At 38.2% G+C, this 21,944-nt stretch overlaps 3 protein-coding genes across 4 annotated transcripts in view; 1 reads left to right on the top strand and 2 right to left on the bottom strand.

The window, feature by feature from the left end:
• Nucleotides 1-7,173, bottom strand: part of LOC136260544 (uncharacterized) — a 37,112-nt gene extending 29,939 nt beyond the window's left edge. For both annotated transcript variants that reach the window (XM_066054325.1, XM_066054326.1), the window contains exon 1: nt 7,030-7,173. In XM_066054325.1, the coding sequence (XP_065910397.1) occupies nt 7,030-7,105 (76 nt within the window). In that variant the 5' untranslated portion in view covers nt 7,106-7,173. The remainder of the gene's footprint in view (nt 1-7,029) is intronic.
• A 91-nt stretch (nt 7,174-7,264) lies between these two features.
• LOC136261784 (ADP-ribosylation factor-related protein 1-like) lies at nt 7,265-20,548 on the bottom strand. The gene is made up of 7 exons (XM_066055845.1): nt 20,388-20,548; nt 16,402-16,489; nt 15,421-15,503; nt 13,201-13,282; nt 8,293-8,363; nt 8,143-8,243; nt 7,265-7,529 (listed from the first exon to the last, which is right to left on the bottom strand). Exons 1-7 carry the CDS (start codon nt 20,478-20,480, stop codon nt 7,442-7,444), a joined length of 606 nt encoding a protein of 201 aa, XP_065911917.1. The 5' UTR covers nt 20,481-20,548; the 3' UTR covers nt 7,265-7,441.
• A 130-nt stretch (nt 20,549-20,678) lies between these two features.
• Nucleotides 20,679-21,944, top strand: part of LOC136262033 (adhesion G-protein coupled receptor V1-like) — a 180,945-nt gene continuing 179,679 nt past the window's right edge. Inside the window, exon 1 of the mRNA XM_066056162.1 lies at nt 20,679-20,974. Coding sequence (XP_065912234.1) covers nt 20,761-20,974 — 214 coding nt within the window. The 5' untranslated portion in view covers nt 20,679-20,760. The remainder of the gene's footprint in view (nt 20,975-21,944) is intronic.

Below are 21,944 nucleotides of genomic sequence, written 5' to 3'. Positions count from 1 at the left end.
ATTGGGCAATATGCTTCTAAACACAGAGTTGCAGCAGCTATCCATTCTTCCATGCAAGACAAATGCTTGAAGGAAGCTACTGTGCATAGATGAAAGAATTATATTTCAGAGAAGTTTACATCCAAAGTCAGGACAGGAAACATGGCACCCCAGTTAAAATTGAAAAACTTCCATCAAAGTGTCGTGTCTTGAGAAATGGGAAGATGAGGTAAAACAGTTTATGAAAATTTAACATGACAAAGGGACTGTAGTCAATACAGAAACTGTAACTAGGGATGTTGTTGTTAGTCACAATGTCAACCTACTGGCTGAAAACGGTAGTCACATAGATATTTCTAAAATTGGGCAACATACTTATAGAAAGGTTGAATATGCAAGCAAAAGGGAATAGCAGTGAAAATATTTCCTACAGCTTTTAAGGTCAAGAAGCAGTTCCATGGTTGCTATGGAAGATATTCCTGAAAACCTCATTGGACCAGACTAGGAAGGAGTCTGTTATGCTTTTTGAGCTTCCAATTATTCTTTCTGGGAATTCTTTTTACATTAGAACTATGCGGTGGGAGTTGACTGCTCTATTAGAGTATCTCGATCTTTTCAACCATTTTTATGCTTGCACTGTTTCAGTGTTGGTATCCAAACGATTTTTGCATTACATTACAAGGAAAAGTTATAATTTTGTGCTACCTATTCCTAGAACTCACCCGATTATTCCGGATATTCTTTCAACTAATTATTCCTGAAATTATTCCAGCATAGTAGACGTGTACCTAGACCACACTGGGCTAAAATATGTGAAATTGGACATTTGCAGAAAGAGGATCCAAGCAAGTAGAAATTGCTGGACTTGACAACAAGCACCAGATCATTGCATTACTAACATGTACAATGAGTGGTAAATTACTTCCCGCCTAGCCTAGGTCATCTATACCATTAAAACCCCAGCTTGCCAACCCAAAGTTTCCTATCCTAAAGATTGGTATTTGACCTATATACACTGAAAATCATTGGTCTAATACACAAAATTTTGATGCCATACGTATGTGATGTGACAAGACTTTTAAAAAGCCTGGCCTTTGAATATGCCAAACAATATAAGCTTGGTATAAGACAGGAGTGTGTTTGACTGAGCTTCAATGTGTCTGGAGGAAACCTGTATTAGAAATCCTTCTAATTGCATGGATGGGCTGCAGCCACTTGAACAAAAGAAACAGCTATATCACTCCACGTGGTTATAGGCTGAATTATACACTAGCTAGCACTTTCAGCTTCCTACAAATTTCTTTCAACATACCACTTTACCCACAACAAGATTCAGCCAAACATCCTTGTAGATGTGACATCCATGTATAACACTATCATTGAGACTGAAAGTTGGAGGCATTTCTTTGTTACACGTGTCAACACTTGTCTCCTTAGTAATGCTCATGTTTCACAGCAGCATTAGTACTGCAAAACCAGGATAATTAAATAACACAAAATTTCTGGTATATTACTATGGTGTTTTGTTTACTACACCTATTTATCATCAAAATAACTTCAATCCAACAGCTCTTTTATCATGTAGCTTTACTCAACTTTTTGAGAATGCATCATTAAACAAATGATAAATGATAAACTAGCTTATTATTGTGATTTGGAAAAGGGCAAATTTGTGGATGGTTCCATACAAGCAAATTCTTCCAAGTCAGAAACTAGACAAAGTAGATTGTATTTTTTGGACAGTTTTATTCTATGTATGTAATCATATTATTAGCACTCAGTAATTGAGTACAAAGTTCTGACATCCAAAGGTCATTTAAGCTATCACCCACTTCCTGTCTGAGGATGATTGATTTATGAAGCCAAACTACTGAAAGCAGTACAGAAAGGAAAAAAATTAGAGTTAGAGTTCAAATCACATCCTGTATGTTTTACACATGTCTGGAGAATATGAATGCTTTAAGTGTACCTTATCTGTCTTGTGTTGTGCTGGGATCAAGTTACATCAGGATTACGGTTGCTGGCAGAGGAGGTTGGACACGATTTAAGTGCCCCTAAAACAAATTTGCGAAACTTGTTTTATTGAAGAGGTTTATACATCGATCTCAGTTTAATTTGGTAAAGTATCATTGTTCTGATTATAGAATACGTACGTGACAATTCTGGAGAAGTTCTACACATCAAACCACAACTTATTAATTTCACCCCAATCACCAAGCGCTTCTACAAAACAAAGTACATACCTTGAAGCTTATGTGAAGCACCATCCAAATATCTAATCAACCCCAGTCAACCCCACCATTTTTCAAATTTTGCATTATGACTATTGAGAGTCACGTGAAATATCAAGAAAAGAATGCAATTAAGGGCAATATATTTATGTGGCGCTTAGAGCGCATCCAACCTCCTCTGGGTTGCTGGAATGCTAACCAGTACATGTACTCCAGTATGTGGCAATCGACTGTTAACCAAGAAATATGCAGCAAGTCAAAGGACAAGCCAGTTGTTAAACAAATACCATGATCAACACTATTAGAAGTATGTCACTATGCTCATCATCTTGAAATACTATACAGAAGTCATTCAAGATTAAGGGTGCTCTGTACAGTTAGTACAAGGCTTCCCAAGACATAGTCTGTTTTGTGCTAAAAGAAATATTATGGTCACTTAATTAGTCTGTGACATGTTGACGCATTTAAGTACCTGTAAATTAGGTATCCCATAGCAACAAGTGCACGCATCTTGCTATTCTACACCCTATCACTTAAATTAGAACTACTCCGTCACTTTTAATCCAATAGACATGAAATTTTCACACAAGCTACTTTAGAAATTTTGCCAAAGAAGAGCGTTTTCTATTTTTAAATAGCAAGTTCAGATGATGAATAAAGTGGAAGTAAAGAAAAGGATTTCTGGGAGTGTCAACCCGAAAGATAAATATGTGATGATTGAGAAGCTAAAAGACAAAAATAAAAACGCACAATGGTTTGTGCTGTTTAGCATAGTGTATCATAAAACTATCAAGGCTCTTGTGTGTAAACTGTAGGACTAGTTCTAGTATAAAGGGAAAAACTGTAACTCCTGTTCTAAAGCAAATTTAGCAGTTGGGTTTGGACTAAACTGTGTACTAGTGTTAGCTTATATCCAGTAAAAAAGTACAGAACATTTGCTAAAACCATTTGTAAGTTATAGAACAAATTAATTTTCATGGGAAGCCATATAAGCGGACTGTACAGAGCACCTTTAAGGGCCGCTATTAGGAGAAGCAAGAGATCAAGATGTTTTCATTTTGACTAAGTGCTACATGGAGCGGCGTCACCTCTTTGCATGCCATGTACTGTACCCACTAGGCCACTGACATTAGCTAGCCGAGACAAATTATGGGACAAAATGGTTTGCAAAACCTAACAACACAATGATATTATAAGTTTTCATCACAAGCACTTGTTTGTTATGAGAACCACATGACTTAGACAAGAAATTGTTTTCGGTTCCTTTTAACTTCCCACGTAGCTAATCAATACCTAGTGCCCAACTGATCACACTGGGTTACCACAACCATTATGTCCCTTACGAACTCTTAAACGTAATAATTCTACATTGGCTACGTACATGAACAAAGTGGAAGTTGTGAACACAAAAGGTGCGAGTATACTATTGCGCATGTGTACCTATTACGGAAAGAACTAAGACTAACATCCATATAGCATTTCATCTGCACATATATTATCCTTGATTGCACACCAACTGTTACCAGCTAAAGATACTGGACTAGCTCTCAACGATCACACGTTTAATATGCATGCACATACAGTCATCAATGACAGACACAATGGGACAGTTTGTGAAAGTTTAACATGACAAAGGGACTGTAGTCAATACAGAAAATGCTGTTGTTAGTCACAAAGCCAACCTACTTGCTGAATATGATGGTCATATAGATATTTCTAACACATTTTTAGAAAGGTTGAACATGCAAGTGAAAGGGAATGCAGTGAAAATATTTCCTACAGCTTTTAAGGTCAAGAAGCAGTTTCTATCTGTTCCATGGTTGCTATGAAAGACATTCCTGAAAACCTCATCATAAATTGGGACCAGACTAGGAAGGAGTCTGTTATGCTTTTTGAGCTTCCAATTATTCTTTCTGGGTATTCTTTTTATATTAGAATTATGCGGTGGGAGCTGACTGCTCTATTAGAGTATCTCGATCTTTTCAACCATTTTTATGCTTACACTGTTTCAGTATTGTATCCAAACGATTTTTGCATTACATTACAAGGAAAAGTTATAATTTTGTGCTACTTATTCCTAGAACTCATCCGATTATTCCGGATATTTTTCAACTGCTTACTATTCCTGAAATTATTCTGGCATAAAAGACACATACCTAGACCACACTGGCCTAAAATATGTGAAATTGTACATTTGCAGAAAGAGGATCCAAGCAAGTAGAAATTGTTGGCCTGGACAACAAGCACCAGATCATTGTATTGCTGACATCTACAATGAGTGGTAAATTACTAGCCTAGGCCATCTATACCAGTAAAACCCTAGCTTACCTACCCAAAGTTACCTACCCTAAAGATTGGTATTTGACCTATATACATTGGTCTAATTTTGATGCCATACGTATGTGAATGTGACAAGACTTTCAAAAAGATTGGTGTTGTCTGGTCTTTGAATATGTCAAACAATATAAGCTTGGTATAAGAAAGGAGTGAGCTTCAATGCTGCCTGTGTCCAGAGGAAACTTGTAGTAGAAATCTTTCTAATCGCACAGATGGGCTTAATAAAAGAAACAGCTACATCACTCCATGTGGTTATAGGCTGAATTAATGCTAGCTAGCACTTTCTTTCCTCCAGCTTTCCTACTAATTTTCTTTTAACATACCAGTAACACTTCATTGAATTAGCACAACACAAGACAGATGAAGTAGTACAGTGAAACCTTAAGGTCACTTAAGGCATTCATATTTTTCAAGTATTTATGTGTGAAACATACAGGGTGTGGTTTGAACTCAACTCTTATTTTATTTTCCTTTTTGCACTACTTTCAGTAGTTTGGCTTCATAATTCAATCATTCAGTCATCCTCAGACAGGAAGTGGGTGATAGCTTAAATGACCACAGAGTGATGATGTTGGATGTCAGAACTTTGTACTCAATTACTGAGTGCTGTTATATGGTTGCTTACATAGGCAATCCATTTTGTCTAGTTTCTGACTTGAAGGATTTGCTTGTATGGAACCGTCCATAAATTTGTCCTCTTCCTAGTATAAAGGTTGTCACTATAATAAGCTAATTTATCTACTATTTTTTAATGATGCATTCTCAGCTACATGGTAAAAGAGCTGTTCATTTGTGAAGTTATTTTGATGATAATATGTGTAATAAACAAAACACCATAATAATTATACCAGACCAGAAATTTTAATTTTCCTGATTTTGCAGCACTAATGCTGCTGTGAATCATGAACATTATGTGTCAACACATGTAACAAAGAAATGCCTGCAACTTGCAGTTTCAATGATAGCATTATACATGGATGTCACATCTACAAGGATGTTTGGCTGAATCTTGTTGTGTGTAAAGTAGCTGGGATCAAGTTACATTAGGATTATGCATGGTTGCTGGGATGCTAACCAGTATGCGAGTCCGGTCCACGCAAATACATTTGGCCAACAATAAGGACAAACACAAGGGTCAGGGGTGGATCTAGATATTTTCAGAGGGGGTTTCCACTCTGGGATTGCAACTTCAGCCGTCGAAGGCCAAAACAAAAGGTAACTACGTGCTGTTGAACACCTTTCAAAGGCAAAAGCATGAAGTTTTGCCAGAATAAAGAGTCCTAATATAATACACTATGTATAACTCTTGGTGGTTTTTATTACCCACACAATAGTATGGGCACGTGCTATTTTTAACGGGGGTTTCTGGAAACTCAAGACCCCCCCCCCCCCCCCCCCCCTAAGAGTCTACTCTGTACTCCAATGTGTGACAGTCTGTCAACCAAGAAATATGCAGCAAGTCAAATGACAAGCCAGTTGTTAAACTAATACCATGATCAACACTATTAGAAGTATGTCACTATGCTCATCATCTTGAAATACTATACAGAAGTCATTCAAGATTAAGAGCTGTTATAAGGAGAACAAGAGATCAAGATGTTTTCTAAGTGCTACAAGGGAGCATCACCTCTTCGCATGCCACGTATTGTACCCATGAGTCAGTGGGCAAAAATATGTCACCAACCTTAGGACAAAATGGTTTGCAAAACCTAACAACACAATGATATTATAAGTTTTCATCACAAGCACTTGTTTGTTATGAGAACCACATAACTTAGACAATAATTGTTTTCGGTTCCTTTTAACTTCCCACGTAGCTAATCTCTAGTGCCCACCTGATCACACCATAGTCTGGCGCCGCCCGCCCCTTCGCATAAAGTAAGGGTCTGGTGAAATACAGATACTAAATCATTTCTAGCGCCCAGATTCGGCGCTAGGCAATTAGTGCATACCAATGACGTTCACACAGAAATCGCCTTAGCAACACAATGCTTTTGTTCGAATTGAAGTGCAATCATCTGACGTAACAAGCATTACGTGAGCTGTCTAATTGAATTCCTTTTGAAATGATTAGGTATTTGTATTTCACCAGACCCTTACTTTATGCGAAGGGGCGGGCGGCGCCAGACTAATCACACCAGTGAGTTACCACAACCATTAATTATTATGTCTCTTACGAACTCTTTCCACAATTTAAACTAATAATTCTATACGTACGTGCGTAACACAGTGGAACCTTGACAGCAGTCGTGTATTGACCGCAAAATAATGACTAGGCTATAGTGCACGTGTACCTATTACGGAAGGAACTGAAACTAGCATCCGTATAGCATTTCATCTACGCATATATTATCCTTGATTGCACACCAACCAGATAAAGATTCTAGACCAGCTCTTCTCCACGACCACATGTTTAATACGTTTTGTTGTTGTTATTGTACGTATGCACACAGTCACCAATAACAGGCACAATGGGACTCACCGTTCACGTGGGATTGGTGCACAGTCAGTATAGCTAACAACAGCAGCACGTTCGCTGCCACGCGGGTAATCGCCATCACTCGTTGAATAAACCAATCATCTAAAGTATTTGCAATATGAATATCATCGCATTAATCACTAGACCTTTGTAGTTCTCATAATCAACCACAAATGAGATATCATTATGACGTCATGAGTAACCAGGAAACCACACTGTAATTAAGCGTTACCATCACGTACCAGTTGCCATGATTTCCTATTATGAAAGCAGGAAGTTGCTCTATTTATAATGTACAGCAATACATAGACATAATCTGTATGTGATTACAAGAGTTAGGTGATGATGTACAAGTATGATGTGGTGCAGTTGGTGATTACTATTATAACATTAGTAGTGATAATGAAATAATGTTTTAATCATTGTCTCTTAGTTTCGGTAATCTTCTGGAGCTCTCATTGACTCTGTTAAACAACCACTCAATGCCTTCCTTCACCCCCTCCCTATAAAAATGAACATATATACATATATTACATGTATGCGTGCGTGTGTGTGTGTGTGTGTGTGTGTGCGTGTGTGTAAAGTTTCTTGCTGAAGGAAACAACAATACCACCCAGTTGACACCAGGCCACCAGGTCCCCATTAACAGCTGGGTAGACTGCCTGGTGATCAAAAGGTTTCAGGTTTGATTCCCGGTTAAGGCACTTTGGGGAAGCAGCCCACCCAGCTGTAGGTATCTGGTATTAACTGGGGAAGCAAATGTTCAACTGTCCTTGTCTCACTTAGCAGTGTTGAGGCTGTTGTGGAACTTTGGGTTCTGCGACCTCTCTCCATGAGACTTGGACAGTCCTCCTGCAGGTTACTAGCCTTGCCCCAGGAGGATTTGCCTGCACAAGGCTCAAGCACCTCAGTGGTGCACAGGAATCCCAGTGCTGGTTCACTGGGTGGCAATAGCTGTGCTTCGTACTGCTGCCTGTAGGCTTTGCTTTGTGTGTGTGTGTGTGTTGTGTGTGCTTGGCATGCATGCATACATTCATACATACACACAGTACATCCATATGTATGTCGTACATAGGTGTGTGCATTATTAAAACAGAAAAGACAATGATGTCATACCCTTGTAGAGCAGACACTCGCTGTATTTTACAGTCCCTACCACCAATAGTGGCCGAGTTAGTGTCTAGTGTGGCTTCTAACTGGGTCAGGGGTAGCGCATCCTAGCAGGCCACATAACATGACACACACCACAAGTTGACACATCAATACCTGTCTGTCCTGTTTATTAGCTAATATCAATAGTGGGGCTTCCTGTAAGTCTTGATGTTTCATTGCCTTAACTAAATAATGAATATAATACAACCTTGTAGTATCTGTATATGACATCTAGCTTATAATAGGGATTCTATCATGGTAATCTCAAGTATGTTCTAAGATTATTTACTAAAGCACTGCCACAAATGCAATATGTAACTCTCAGAAAAAAACAGCTGATACCTTTTCTAATTGGCAATCACAATAACTACATTTCTTTATCTAGCAATCCATGGTGAACAGTCCCCATTATGGTTGCAAATGTAAGCGTACGTCCATAGTACCTTTTTCAGTATAGTTGCTGTACAATGATCTTCCCACAGTGAAACCTATCTAATCTGACATCTCTGTAATACCTCTATAATCTGACACTATTTGCTGCACCAATAAGACTTTGTCTACCTCCATAATTACTACCTTGATAATCCAACATCTCTCTAATCTGACACAACTTTTGTTTTGTCTCAATAGTGTTAAATTATAGACGTTTCACTGTGTTTTCTATTCATAGTCAAAAACTACTCAACACAATGGCCTGAAGCCATTCCTTGAAGTTTGAACATTGTAAACCAATACTTAGACAATAATGGAATGGGTGAGCTATGCTGGTTCTTGCTGAGACGATCACATGTGATACTGCCCATTACACAGTCCTATACATGAAGAAAACCATTTTTCAAAAGCTGAAGGCATGGTTTGAAAATTGTACGCAATTTACACAAAGCCATAGATGCATTGCTACAAATTGACACCTTGCATTGTCAGTGAGAAGAAATGGGACACAAAGGAGGATGCCATGATGTGTACACTGAACATAGTGTGGTATGCCAGAATGTACCTGTTGACAACTAACAGTGTATGCTTGTCTGAAGACATTAGTTAGTCAGTTAGAAATTTACACTAAATAATTTATTTGAAAATTTTCAAAGCAACTTATTGGGTTGCACTGCAAGTACTATTGGGGTTGATTGTACCTCACCAATACTGCCATGGTATCTAGTGATACATGTAATTATTACGCTTCTGATGATAAAGTACTCAGATGACTAAAGTGGAAAGGGATAAATAGACAAAACATAGTACAATACAAATCTGTATTACCATTATAACACTATATTCGGCTATGATCCTTCTCTAAAAATTTAATCAAGCCATCATCTCTAACTAAGACTAACTATGCACAAGTGGTGAAGAATAAAGGCCTCGTTTAAAAAGTTGTGCTGCTGTCCTACAATAGGTGAACCGAACAGTTCCAGAATTGTAAAACAGGAACCACAATATTTGATATGAAGTGGTCCTACAGAACACATACATCAACAGGCTCTACCATACATAGTACAAATATGAAGTAATTATCATCAATTAAATGTTAATGATGATACTAGACACAACCCATGCACTATTATAAAGGAAGGAAACCATAACTTGAATTTAACCTTGAGGGCAATCACATAAATGTATTCATATAAAGCACATAATAATACTTAAATGTGCTACATTAGTTGCACATTTCAGTTTAATATTTGACAGGAGCCTCAATAGTCTAGGTACAAATCTACAAACAATGGGATTTATTATAAAGTACTTTGTAAGCTTCAAGGTTATGTACTTCACTTTGCAACAGCCCCCAGATTTATTTTTGAAAATAATAATGGAGATAAAACAAAGTACATTGTTTTGAAGCTCACATGAAGCACTGCTTAAATATAGCCAGTTTACTACTGTGGTTGGGTCGATATATAGAGTGAATAATATCTCTTGTTGATATGTATAGGTAATTAAACACATTTGAGCACAATGGTATGAGGAGAAGACTGCTTACTAATCACAGTTACCACCCTTCATGCACATCTATCCAGTTCTGTGGGGTAGTTGGAAAAGGCAGACATGGACACAGACACGGATATTTTCAAAACACACTTTTACATCTATACAACAGTTATTTTTCATACCTAACGTTGTTCTGTACTGTAGTCTTCACTTCCAGACACAGAAATTGACTTTGAGTAGCACTTATCTATTTATAAGCACATGTGCAGAGGATAGGCTAGCATGCTACAGAGAGTACCATACACCATATACTGTTGTACACACAATCTAGAAATCTAATGCATACTCACAAAGATTCAGTTGGCATGCCCCAACTTAGCCTCGCAAGCCAGGCCCTGAGTAGGTATAATTGCGTGCGCCTTATAATAAAAGCTGTGAGCTCCTGGATCTGGTCTGCAAGAGTAAACTAGGGTGGATCTCTACCGTTACATAACTGCATTAGCATGTGTACAACAGCAAATGGTCTATTATATTTGCAGCGTGCTAGCCAATCCTCCACACATGCGCTTATCATACAGTATGACAGTACTGTATAGTAGGGACCACAAAGGAGTAGGTGTAGCCCACGAAATAACATCACCCAAAAATCAGCCTCAATTTTCCCTGATGACAATGAGGCAGTATTGGTAAGGTAAAACTAAGCCCAAACAAGCTTTCAGATCGACCAGAAATGCTTTCAACAAGTTGCTACGGAATTTTAAAAACAACTTATTTCATGGAATTTTTTACTGACTGACCAACTGATGCCGTTAGACAAGCGTAACTCGATAACGGCTAAGGCTATGGGCTTTATTTTTTCACTGTTCGACGTCACTTCAGCCCGAGAGGTGCCTTTTGGCACACCGCAGTACATACAATGCATTCTTCATGGACTTACCAGTGTCCTCCTTTGTGTCCCATTCATCTCTGCTGACAGCAAAAAGTGTCATGACGGCAGCACATGATGGCTTTCTTTCAAAACGGAAATCGTTCGTATTTTTCCTAGTGGCTATTTTGATTGTAGGGATGCTTTTCGAACAGTTCTTGATTCGTACTGCTGTGTAATAGGTTGAAAATATGTAGCTGACAACGAAAAGTAATGGATACTTCACTTTTCAGATGATAATTGATATAGCTGGGGCGCACGACGCCATTTCTTTCGCGGTATGTGTGGTTCACCAATCATAATAATAATTTATAAAAAAAGTTAACAAACAAGTACACAGAAAAGTTTGGAATTTTCAACTAGAGTAGGGACCATAGCACATCGATAAAAAGCCCTGAAACAAGCTGTAGTGCACAATATTAAATCACAGTAAAACAATAAGAAGTGTAATGTCCCTACTGTGCTCAAGATACCATAATGGAAATGCACAGTAGGGATATAACACTTCTTATTGTTTCACTGTGATTTAATATCGTGCACTACTCCAGCTTGTTTCAGTACTTTTTATCGATGTGCTATGGTCCCTACTCTAGTTGAAAATTCCAAATTTTTCTGTGTACTTGTAAATACGCAAAGATCATGTCTGGGCCTGGAAGCGAACTCTGCTGTACAGAACAATGTTAGGTATGAAAATTAACTGTTGTATAGATGTAAAGGTGTATTTTAAAAATGTTTGTGTCTGCATCCAAGTCTGCCCATATCCACCTTTTCCAACTACCCTGGTGATTGCATCAATCTTTCAGCATGTATTAGCTTTCTCATTAAAATATCAGCACTCAGTTGTACTTATATTAAAGGGTTTCTATTACAAGTTTTTGATTGGCTATTAATCATATCACTTTTTGTCACACTAAAATGGCTTCTTCTGTTATTCAATTTCTACACCATGTGATTTGGAATTAATTTCACTCTTACTTACTATTGGAATATTTATACCACTTTGGTGTGGGCATTTAATGCCGCTCATCGCATATTGCCCGGGCAATATCATGGGAATGCGGTTTATTTATCACTTTGATGCCCAACCAGTTCAAAGATATGATATGCTTTGACTCATTATATTGAGTGACACAGGGGAGTATTTAATTGTGGGTTTGGGTTTATAGGTTAGGCTAGGCTCAGTGCAGTTGACAAGTTTCGACTAGTTGACAGTTACTAAATGACAAATGATTAACAAAATAATTGTTCAGGCAATGCATGAATTTTATTTTATTTATTTTTTTGGCATATTTTTAGCCACCACATGTCAGCCATTGAGCAGATCAAGGAACAACACAACTAGGTGAGTAACTTATTGTCCTAAAGATTTATAACTTACTTACTGTCCCAATAGCAAAGTTAGTAGGTACAAAATACTAAAACTAAAAAAAAACCGGATCCCACAATAGCAAATTATCTGGCGCTGTGTGTAAAAAAAGCATAATGACAATGAATAATGTTCTGAAGGCTATTAGCCCACGCTATTAAAACCACTATTGATCATGAGATACTGATTTATAAAAGAAACAAGGTGAGTGCTCTGTAGTTGTTTCTGTGGCTGTCGTGCTTCAGGTGTATATATCAGTAAACTCCCTCATAGCCGTAGTATAACTATTAAATATGTATGGTAAACAAAATCACTGTGTGATTAATCAGTCACTACTTAAAAAGGAATACAAAAATAATGAAGTACAATTTAGGGGCGTGGTCTCAATGGAACTGCACCTACTCATTTATTGCTATAGTGTTTTTTGCAGATGAACAACTAAGGAAAGGATATGGGGCTCATGCTTAGTGGCATCTCTTTTCCACATGAAAAATAATTATAAATTTTCACTTTAAGTCGGCCTGTGAAACACATAGCTTAATTGTTAGAGTCATTAAACTCCAGCAGCTTGTTGGCTTCTACCACAGAGTTAACCCAGTCCTCTTTATTCCCATTCTTCAATTGGCTATAAGTAACTCACTCAGTGTAGCAATTCCCCCAAGTATTTCTTTAGTTGTGCACAATCGCAAAAGTTTCATTTTCTCACATGGGTGCCATTAATTTTTACCTCAAAAACATGGTAACTAGTAACTGACTTAAAAGGATAACCTATAACTTTATGTTAACAACATGTATTACTCACTTAATACATTTTTGGATGTAATCAGATTTTCTGTGTCACACGAATCAACCACATACACTACTCCATGACATTCACCATAATACTATCAGAGATGAATAGCACATCATAATAACATGTACGAATGCTATAAAATGACTACAACAAATCCTATTAGACAGTGTTAAAAACAGCACATTTATTTGCAACTGTATATGTGACCGCATCTGCAAAAACAGGACATTATCACATTATCACATTTTCGAATTACTGTTTATTAAATATTTATAATCTACTTAGCCAAGTGTACCCACTGGCAAAGTTTCAGCTTCATTTGCCAATAACTTTGGGAGTTACAGCCCTACAAAGTAGCAACAACAGAGAAATTAATTTGTATAGCAAGTATAGGGAAAATATATAACAGGCGCTTACAAAAACCGTTGTAACTTACCAACGGATTGAGGTATGGGGCTAAAAGTTTCACCATCGTGTTCGCCATGAACAGGGGAATCAATTACTAGGTAAGTGTTTCCTTTATTCGCCTTTCCTCACTGCATACAAAGGCGAAATTCGTGAAGAAAAATCTGATTGCGTATGATCGCTTTGACACGACGTAAACAAACGCTCATAACTTCCGTGTCCTTGGGTATACTGCAACGAAACAAAGATTTTCCAACTCCTCTTGATTCAATGCTTTATACTGTAAATTTAGGCTTGTGCGATTATATCCCTTTTTTGCAGATCCAATCACATAATAATAATAATAAAGTTAGTTAAATTATTATCAGTATATCATTGAATATACTCTAATTAAACAGTCGTTATGCATTCAAGAAACTGTACACCACTGTAGTACTGCATAGTAGGGTTCCCCCTAAAGTGACGAGCACTGCTAAAAATGCTGTGTCTAAAGACCATCATAGAAATATCATATGGGACGAAAATCACCTTTACAGAATAACCTTACTTCATTTAACTTTAAATGTGACCTGCTGTGCAAAAATTAGCCATTTTTGCACATTCCTGAATTTCATTTTATTGCTTCTCTGCTATCTATAGTAACAAAGGAGTGGACAGCCAAAGTTTTAGAGTATTTTATGATGAATAAAAGTTATAGTGCTAGACAGTTGGGACAGAAAAAAAACTTGATTTGTGCAGCACAAGTGCATAACTCACGACTAAAACAAGCTACAAAGACAGGGTTTGGCTCAGTCTATTCACCGTGAACTAGCACATTGACCAAGGTATAGTGGTTTTCCTGTACATCTCCGTGTGGACAAAGAAGAAGGCCATTTCAACAATGAAATGGCAAACTTTATTTCTATTGTATTGTGAATAAACACCCGTAACTTGCATACCATACACAGTACGAACACAAAACAAAGATTTTCATACTTCCAATGTACAGCAGAATCTAGTGATGTATAGGTGTTATTAATTTTAGCCTTGTTTAGTACATACATGTACCAAAGCAATTAAAACATGCATATTTTCTTATATACGTAGCATGCCAAGTTTGCTGTTTTAGCAAAATTGAATTTTGCGAAAAAGGCTGATTTAGCTCAGCGGGTCACAAATAAGTTAATACAGGCAGCTGGATGGATTTTTTTTTAATTGTCAAAACCAGTAATTTTGTCTGCCTGCCTGCCTCACTGACCACAGTTGCAAGGCCAGAGGCCAAAACAAAGCTATCACTTTTTAGCCACAACAACAAACTTACTGGTGGGATGTGCCTTTTGTGGTTCTGACAATGTCTGCCTTCTGCACTTTGCCATTCCTTTTGTCTTCAATTAAATGGTCGTCTTCTTTATGCCAGGAAGCCATACCAAGGCATTATCAACACTGGAGTGTATTTACATGTAGACACCATGAAACCATTTGAGATACTTAACAGACTGGGTAGCAGTTAAGCTGGGCTTATAAAATGATTGCAATGGGCCATGCCCTCTTAAACAACCAGCACACTCAGTGTTGAGGCTATGCCCCTCAACGATCTAGTTCAGTAGAAAACAAGGTACTCTACCATACACCCTATTGTGTAAGACAGAATAAAAAAATGAAGTAGGGTTCCAGCAATGAAACAAGATGATGGTAGTTATGAGGGAAAATCCCAGGGATTTCCCCTCACAGCTACCATCATCTTTGTTTCACTACCTTTTATCACAGGAACCCTAATTCGTTTTTATGTAACTCATGTATGCTGATGCTATACAAGATCTCTATTACAACATGAAACACACCCACCTTATCCCATAGTTGTTGCAGGTCCTCCTGTCCACCCAGGTCCCATAAGATCATCCTGTGTGACCTGATGTCAACTGTAGCAACTGTAGCAGCAGCAACATCATAGAAGTAGCACACACTTAGCATTACACTGTGGATTTTCTGTCTGTTTTGAGCATTGCGTATCGCATACTGAGTATATATTGTAATCCATATGATTTATGCATTACACGTTTCAAGCACGAAGTACGCAATGTTCAAACGGACAGAAAATCCACAGTACATAAGGGTATTTGGCTCCTAATGTCAGTCTTAGAGTAGGGCCAGTTGAAACAAGATTAAGAATAGATTTCCATGATAAAATATACTAAGGAATTTGTAACTCAAAGTTGTCACCATGGCGGGGACTTTTTTTTGTGTATCTCCACCAATCCCCCCTTCCCCTAGGGTAAGTGAGGCACAACATAAAATAGGTACATTAGGCAACATTGTGATCTGATGCCTAGAAAATACCGTACCAATAAAGCCAATATGGCCACAAAGCAGAATATTAGGAACGATAATAGCAAACAACTAAAGGAGTTTTGTAACTGATTGCCATGCAAGAACCAAGAAATTGCTCGTTCCAACATTGCAGGAAGTACTGTATACACCAAGCTATTTAGAAAGTGTTTGAAGACTTAGACTACTGAATTGAACATGACAATAGAACAAAATCAAGCGATGTTATAATTAAAATGTCTTTCTCTTACATGACCCAATGATGTTGATTGTTCTAATAGAATGTTTTGGCCAATCTTATATGTACCACAAATTTTCCAAACACATTTTTAAAGTCTCTATGAGAATGCTCGGTGATGTGTTATCAGATAATTGTATATCTCAACAGTCTTTGTAGAGCTGAAACCAACATAATTTTTTTGTCAATTATCAGAGTGACAACTGAGTCAACACACCTTGAGGCTATATATAACAATACTGACAATACTGTACACAACTTACTGTTCAGTCCGACTGTGGCAGTTATTTTCTCCAGTGGCATTCCATTATAGTTACTTATAAATAATCTTTTAGTTTGTTCCAGGAATGTCTAACAGTAAAACACATAATGTCCAGTTACCCATACTGACAATAACACATACAGTAATAACAGATAAATTACAGCTACTGTACATATGCCCAATAATAATCAATACAAGGGCTACCTGTTTTAAGCTTCTCCTGTCAAAATAGAAATAATCTAGAGAGCTTATGCAAACTATGGTTGCTTATGTAGCTAGAATGAGCTAACAAGGTTTCTATTAGAGACCCGAGGAAAGTGTGGGCAAGGCTTCCCACAAACTTGAGGTGGCCGAGGTAATTAATTGTGGGTAGCCACTAGTCAAGCCCACATCATCTGAGGGACTCTAAATAGCATAGAAACTGACGTCAGCTCATTCTAGAAAATTTCCCCTAGGTGAAGCAAGTAAAGTAAGGGTAAAAAAATTTAAGTGACCAACTATGACTGCTAGTAATGAGATTCACTCTTCAAGACGATGGTGTTGATGCATGACATTGTTGTGTTGAGCAGCTACTACAGCTAGATACATGCCAATTACAATTGTCCAGATGGCAACCTAACAAGTGGCAAACCATGGATATTAGCATCAAGATTTACTGTGCATGTGTCAGCACCTTGTAGTCATGTACACCGTGACATTGGTGTATCAATGCTTGATCCACGCCTAAAAGCTGACAGTAACAGTATTTTGTTTTGGCTTTGCTGATTTTTCGTTTGGTGAATGTAGTAAACAACCACCGGTGAGACCACAGGTTACTAACCTCTATTTAATGGACACTTTAGGACCAACTGAAATTTTACTGTTATAAGGAGGTTGTCCTTTTTCAGAGGTAAAATTGTATTGGTAAGGTCTATAGGGACCTCAAAAACTGTAGCATTTCTTTATCTATTACGGTCATTTAAAGATGCCCAAAATTTCTACACAATTAAGTGCCTACCAAGTCCACAAACATCTGTTGGAACATCTACATATCATTCACTTGTAAAAGAACACCTCATTTTTACTCTAGAAAATTTCAAAATGTCAACACACTGGGATACTAGGACACCTTGATAATCAGGATGGTCTCAAGGTGTTCACAGTATACACATTGTAGGATCCACTACACATTATAAAAACTACTATGCTTATATTTGCATATGTAATAATGACACACGCTTGCAATATTCATACATGAGTGCATAAATACTGTATAATATGGTAGTACATGCTGAAACAAATATAGTCAATGGGTGGTATAAATAATTTAAGCTTTCTCCCTCCAACAACCACACCCCACAGTATTATAATCCTAAACCCTATCAATTAGTCTGGCGCCATCCACCCCTTCATAAAAAGTAAGGTCTGGTGAAATAGATCCCATGTCATTTCTAGCACTGAAATTCCATGATAGCCAATTATAATGCATGCCAATGAGGCTAACACACAAATCACACTGGCAATGCAATGCTTTTATTCAAATTGGGGAGACCAGCTATGGGACGGTTCTTCATCAACAAATTCCTATAACTCAAAAGTAATGTGTTTCAATTGAGAAGCCGCACCCGTAGCTCTAGTGGTAAGTTATTGTCTGAGCCGCATTCGCTGCCCATACTTTTTTATGGGATTCGTGAGAATGAGTCACCGTTTAGATCCAGCGCCATACAAGTGATTATTTTTCTTTCGAATAAGCATATTGCCTATATGAGCAGTCATGATAATTCACAAAAGTGTTAGACCAATGGTCATTTCAAGGGCTCAACCCAGAATATTAAGCTGGGAGGGTGAGGGGGAGGGGGGGCACTTTGGATTCTAGGGGGTCTGGAGGCATACTCCCTCAGGAAAATTTTGAAGATTTAGGTGTAAATATACTCAAATTTGGTGAAACTTTACTGTGATGCCACTGAATATTGATCATTCGATTATACAACTTTAGGATCATTTAAACCTTTGCACTCTCAAGGCTTCAGGTATAAACCTAGGGTTAATACTGCTTCTCTGCCGCGGGAAAAGGGGAGCAGCTTCTAAAGACTTCCCTAAGTATTGGCCTTTAGTGCTGGTCTGACGCCAGAAACAATTACATAACACGTAGCTACTAAGTAGCTAGTAAAGTGGCATGCAGTATTCGCACTCTGCACATGTACTCATCTATACACTATACAGTACTCTATTCTTGTTGGCTTGGGTGATGCTAAGCTAGACCAGCACCTGTTACAGCACAGTCCTTGTATAGGAATCACGTGCTGGACGTGAAATTTATCTTTTTTTGGAGCTGTCAGCATTTTCACCATCAGTAAGCTCGCAAACCAGTGTAACCTGATGTCAACGCATCTCATCTACCCAAGATTAGGTGCCATCTCACTAACATTTCTATCTCAAATTTTGTCTTCTAATGTGCAAAGGTTACCTCGTGGCAAAAACGCGGTTGTTTGTTGAATGTGTGATCCCTCCCACCCACTCCTCCAGGGGTTTATTTACTTGTTATTGTTTGCTTTATGAGGTAGGTGTTGATCAGTCGTAGCTAGCTAATTTAACAAATCGAAACCAAAAGCCACACACAGACACAACTAGCCTGCCACACGCATGCTTGATGGTGCGCCGCATATAGGGAATTTAACACTTCTTGCAATTTCATGTGGTGAATGCATACGCATACGTGCTTTATTTAATAAGCAATTTATCTGGTGCTACAATGGTGGTGGATACCCATAATGTGCTTTAGACTGTTGTATACAGGACAAAATCCTAAACAAGGGTGGTAACACAGGTTATTTCACTTTGAGAATAGCCAAATATAGTAAATACACATGTGTACTCACAATACACATTTTGTACTGTATTTTTCCAAGATCTTGTGGTATACGAAGCGCCATGCGCTATAAATGTGTGCACATCTGGCAGTGAGTCATATTGCTGATTCAGTTTCACACATAGTTATAATGCTGTCAGTATGATTAATGAACAGTAGAAGACCAGCTACCACATATTATTGACGGTACAGCATCTGTACTGTATGACCACATTTAATTCCAAATTTCGTAACTCGCATGCGTGCGCATTAGCGCATGGCACTTTGTACACTGCAAGATCTTGGAAAAATACAGTACGAAATTGCAAGAAGTGTTAAATTCCCTGTACCCTCATGACTTGCACCAACACAAGGCCATACTATTCAGTCACGTGAGGGAATGATTCGTCGCATATTAACCATCACGGTTGGGGGGGGGGGGGGGGGGGGGGGATTAGGTAACGCAGGCCCCTGTCAACCAGAGACAATTATAATTTTTTTAGAATCACAGTGAAAACGTCAAGCAACCTAAAAAATTACCTGACATTGATATGCTACTGTTTTACACAATTCGTCATAATGGGGAAATCCTTATGATACATTAATAGAATAGAGTGACTCAACCTATAATAATACAATCACTGTTGTCAAATTGCATTTGCTATTATTATTGACAATGCTTCACTATAAAAACTCTACATCTTCCTTCTATTTTGATCTGACATTTTGTCAGGCAGGTTCCATTAAGGTCGGCCATGCATGATATTAGCCTGACAAATGGCCTATGTCAGGCAGTAATAATTGACTCTGCTGTCAACCGAGGATGTCAATTATATGATTGACAGCTGAAAAGTGTTGCACCAGACACCTTATCCAGCGTAACGAAAAGGAACATGAACATATAACTAAGTCTTGTCATCAGTTTACAGGGCAATTATCAGTTAGCGAAGCAGTTGTAATTTATCTCTGTCGGGCGGTCTCTGTAGGAAAGGCTGGTCATGGTTATGTGAGATTACCACTCAGATTATCAGTGTGGAGGCTTCATACTCACAATCCTACACTACAATTCATGCAATGTACCTATGCTATGAAAAAGGGCAGTAGTCTTTCACGTTACAGGCGAGAATCAAAAATTGTATCAATTAACTTCTGAAACTTACAGTCTTTCCAGCGTTGTGAAGACCGATTATTAATATGTAGTATTCTTCTCGCCTGAAGAAGTAGTCCCACAGTCCCCTGAGTAGAGAAAACATATTTTAGTACGGTCCCTGAGGTTCATAGATAGACCAAATCTGTTTTGGTGAACGCGCACCGTAATAGCAATGCACTAGAGCAGCTTGGCGCCCCACTTCGTTTTTTTCTTCGTTTTTTTGCCACTGATATCCTTTGTTGTTGCGAGGGGGTTGCTGCTCGTGTTGCTGCTCGTGTTGCTGCTCGTGTTGCTGCTCGTGTTGCTGCTCGTGTTGCTGCTCGTGTTGCTGCTCGTGTTGCTGCTCGTGTTGCTGCTCGGATTGCTGTCAGAGGCTCCCAGCAATGGCATCATCTATTTGCGTTCCTTGGCTGCTACTGTTGATTTTGTTATCACTGACTTCCTGTGCATATTTTAGTTCATGTTCATTTATAAGTTGCCTAAAGAGAGATTGCCCAATTAGAAAGTTCTATGATGGGATTGCCTGCGTTGAGGTCTGCCCTACATATGCCAACAGATATGTGTATGGAAACTGGAGCTCAGGACGTTGTGAAGAAGGTAACTAAACTTAGTGTGTAGCTACAGGTTTGACTCAGCTAGGTGTGCAAACTACTAGCTATATGCCATGAAGCTTTTTCTCAAGCTTTTATCATCTTTACCAGCTCAGTATTATAGAGCCTTTACATCATGTCACAGTATGTTGTGATAAGATTTTCCCATATGGTACTCAGTGCAGCAATGAAAAAGAACGGCCTTAAATGGAAATTTAATGCCAGATTGCTAGACACTACCAAACATGGTATTCTCTAATCTCAGATTATATATTGAGTGAGGTCATAGTGCTAATCAAATTCATAAACCACTAATTTGTTGATGAAAATGTATGTGACATGTAACCTTCCAGTATATTTTATAAAGCTGGCCTCTGAATATAAGGCCACTCCAAATAAATTCTGTTTCCTGTCCTGGATTCAGGCATGTTTGCATGTGGGCAGGTGATCCATTTCCCGTTATTTCATTATAAGATTGCAAGCTTTCAAAACCATTATTTGCCTGGCACAACCATAAAAAGCTGTATAAAGCATGCTTAAGCTTGTTCCTTCAGTTTGAAGTTACAAAAATAACACAAATGTGTACTTGATAGCACTGCTGACATGTGAGCTGACACCGTATCCCTTTACTAAGCCTGTACAGAATGCAAGAATAATAATAGGAAAATAATGGAAGAATATGGAATAATGGAATATTCACAGCTGACAGTAAACAGATGCGGGCAGTGGACGGGAAACAGAGATTTTATTTGGAGTGGCCTAACCTTAGGATATGGAAATTCACACCGCTGATACTGCATGTGATTTTCATCCAGTACCTTACACGAATACTGTATAGACGTGTTGTGACCTAAAGTATGATCTAGCAAAAAGTTGCTATAGCTTTGGATTTCCAGGGCAAAAATGTTAAGCGTTCTATTGTAAAAACTTTCCCTAGGCAAAAGTAGCCATCATGGCACAAGTATGTTGTGTACTTT

Source organism: Dysidea avara, chromosome 7 (assembly GCF_963678975.1).
Source record: "Dysidea avara chromosome 7, odDysAvar1.4, whole genome shotgun sequence".
Classification (NCBI taxonomy): domain Eukaryota; kingdom Metazoa; phylum Porifera; class Demospongiae; order Dictyoceratida; family Dysideidae; genus Dysidea; species Dysidea avara.
Note: the sequence above shows the minus strand (reverse complement) of the source record. Positions and strands in the feature narration are given on the sequence as shown.

Bases quoted from the DNA above. Each gene is read 5' to 3' on its own strand.
- LOC136261784 (XM_066055845.1), bottom strand. From the start codon at position 20,480: ATGTTTTCTCTACTCAGGGGACTGTGGGACTACTTCTTCAGGCGAGAA. The intron at 15,504-16,401 runs GTAAGTTGTGTA...CTGCTGCTACAG, and splicing joins TGCCACAGTCGGACTGAACA to TTGCTACAGTTGACATCAGG. The intron at 8,244-8,292 runs GTATTGATGTGT...GTGGCCTGCTAG, and splicing joins CTAATAAACAGGACAGACAG to GATGCGCTACCCCTGACCCA.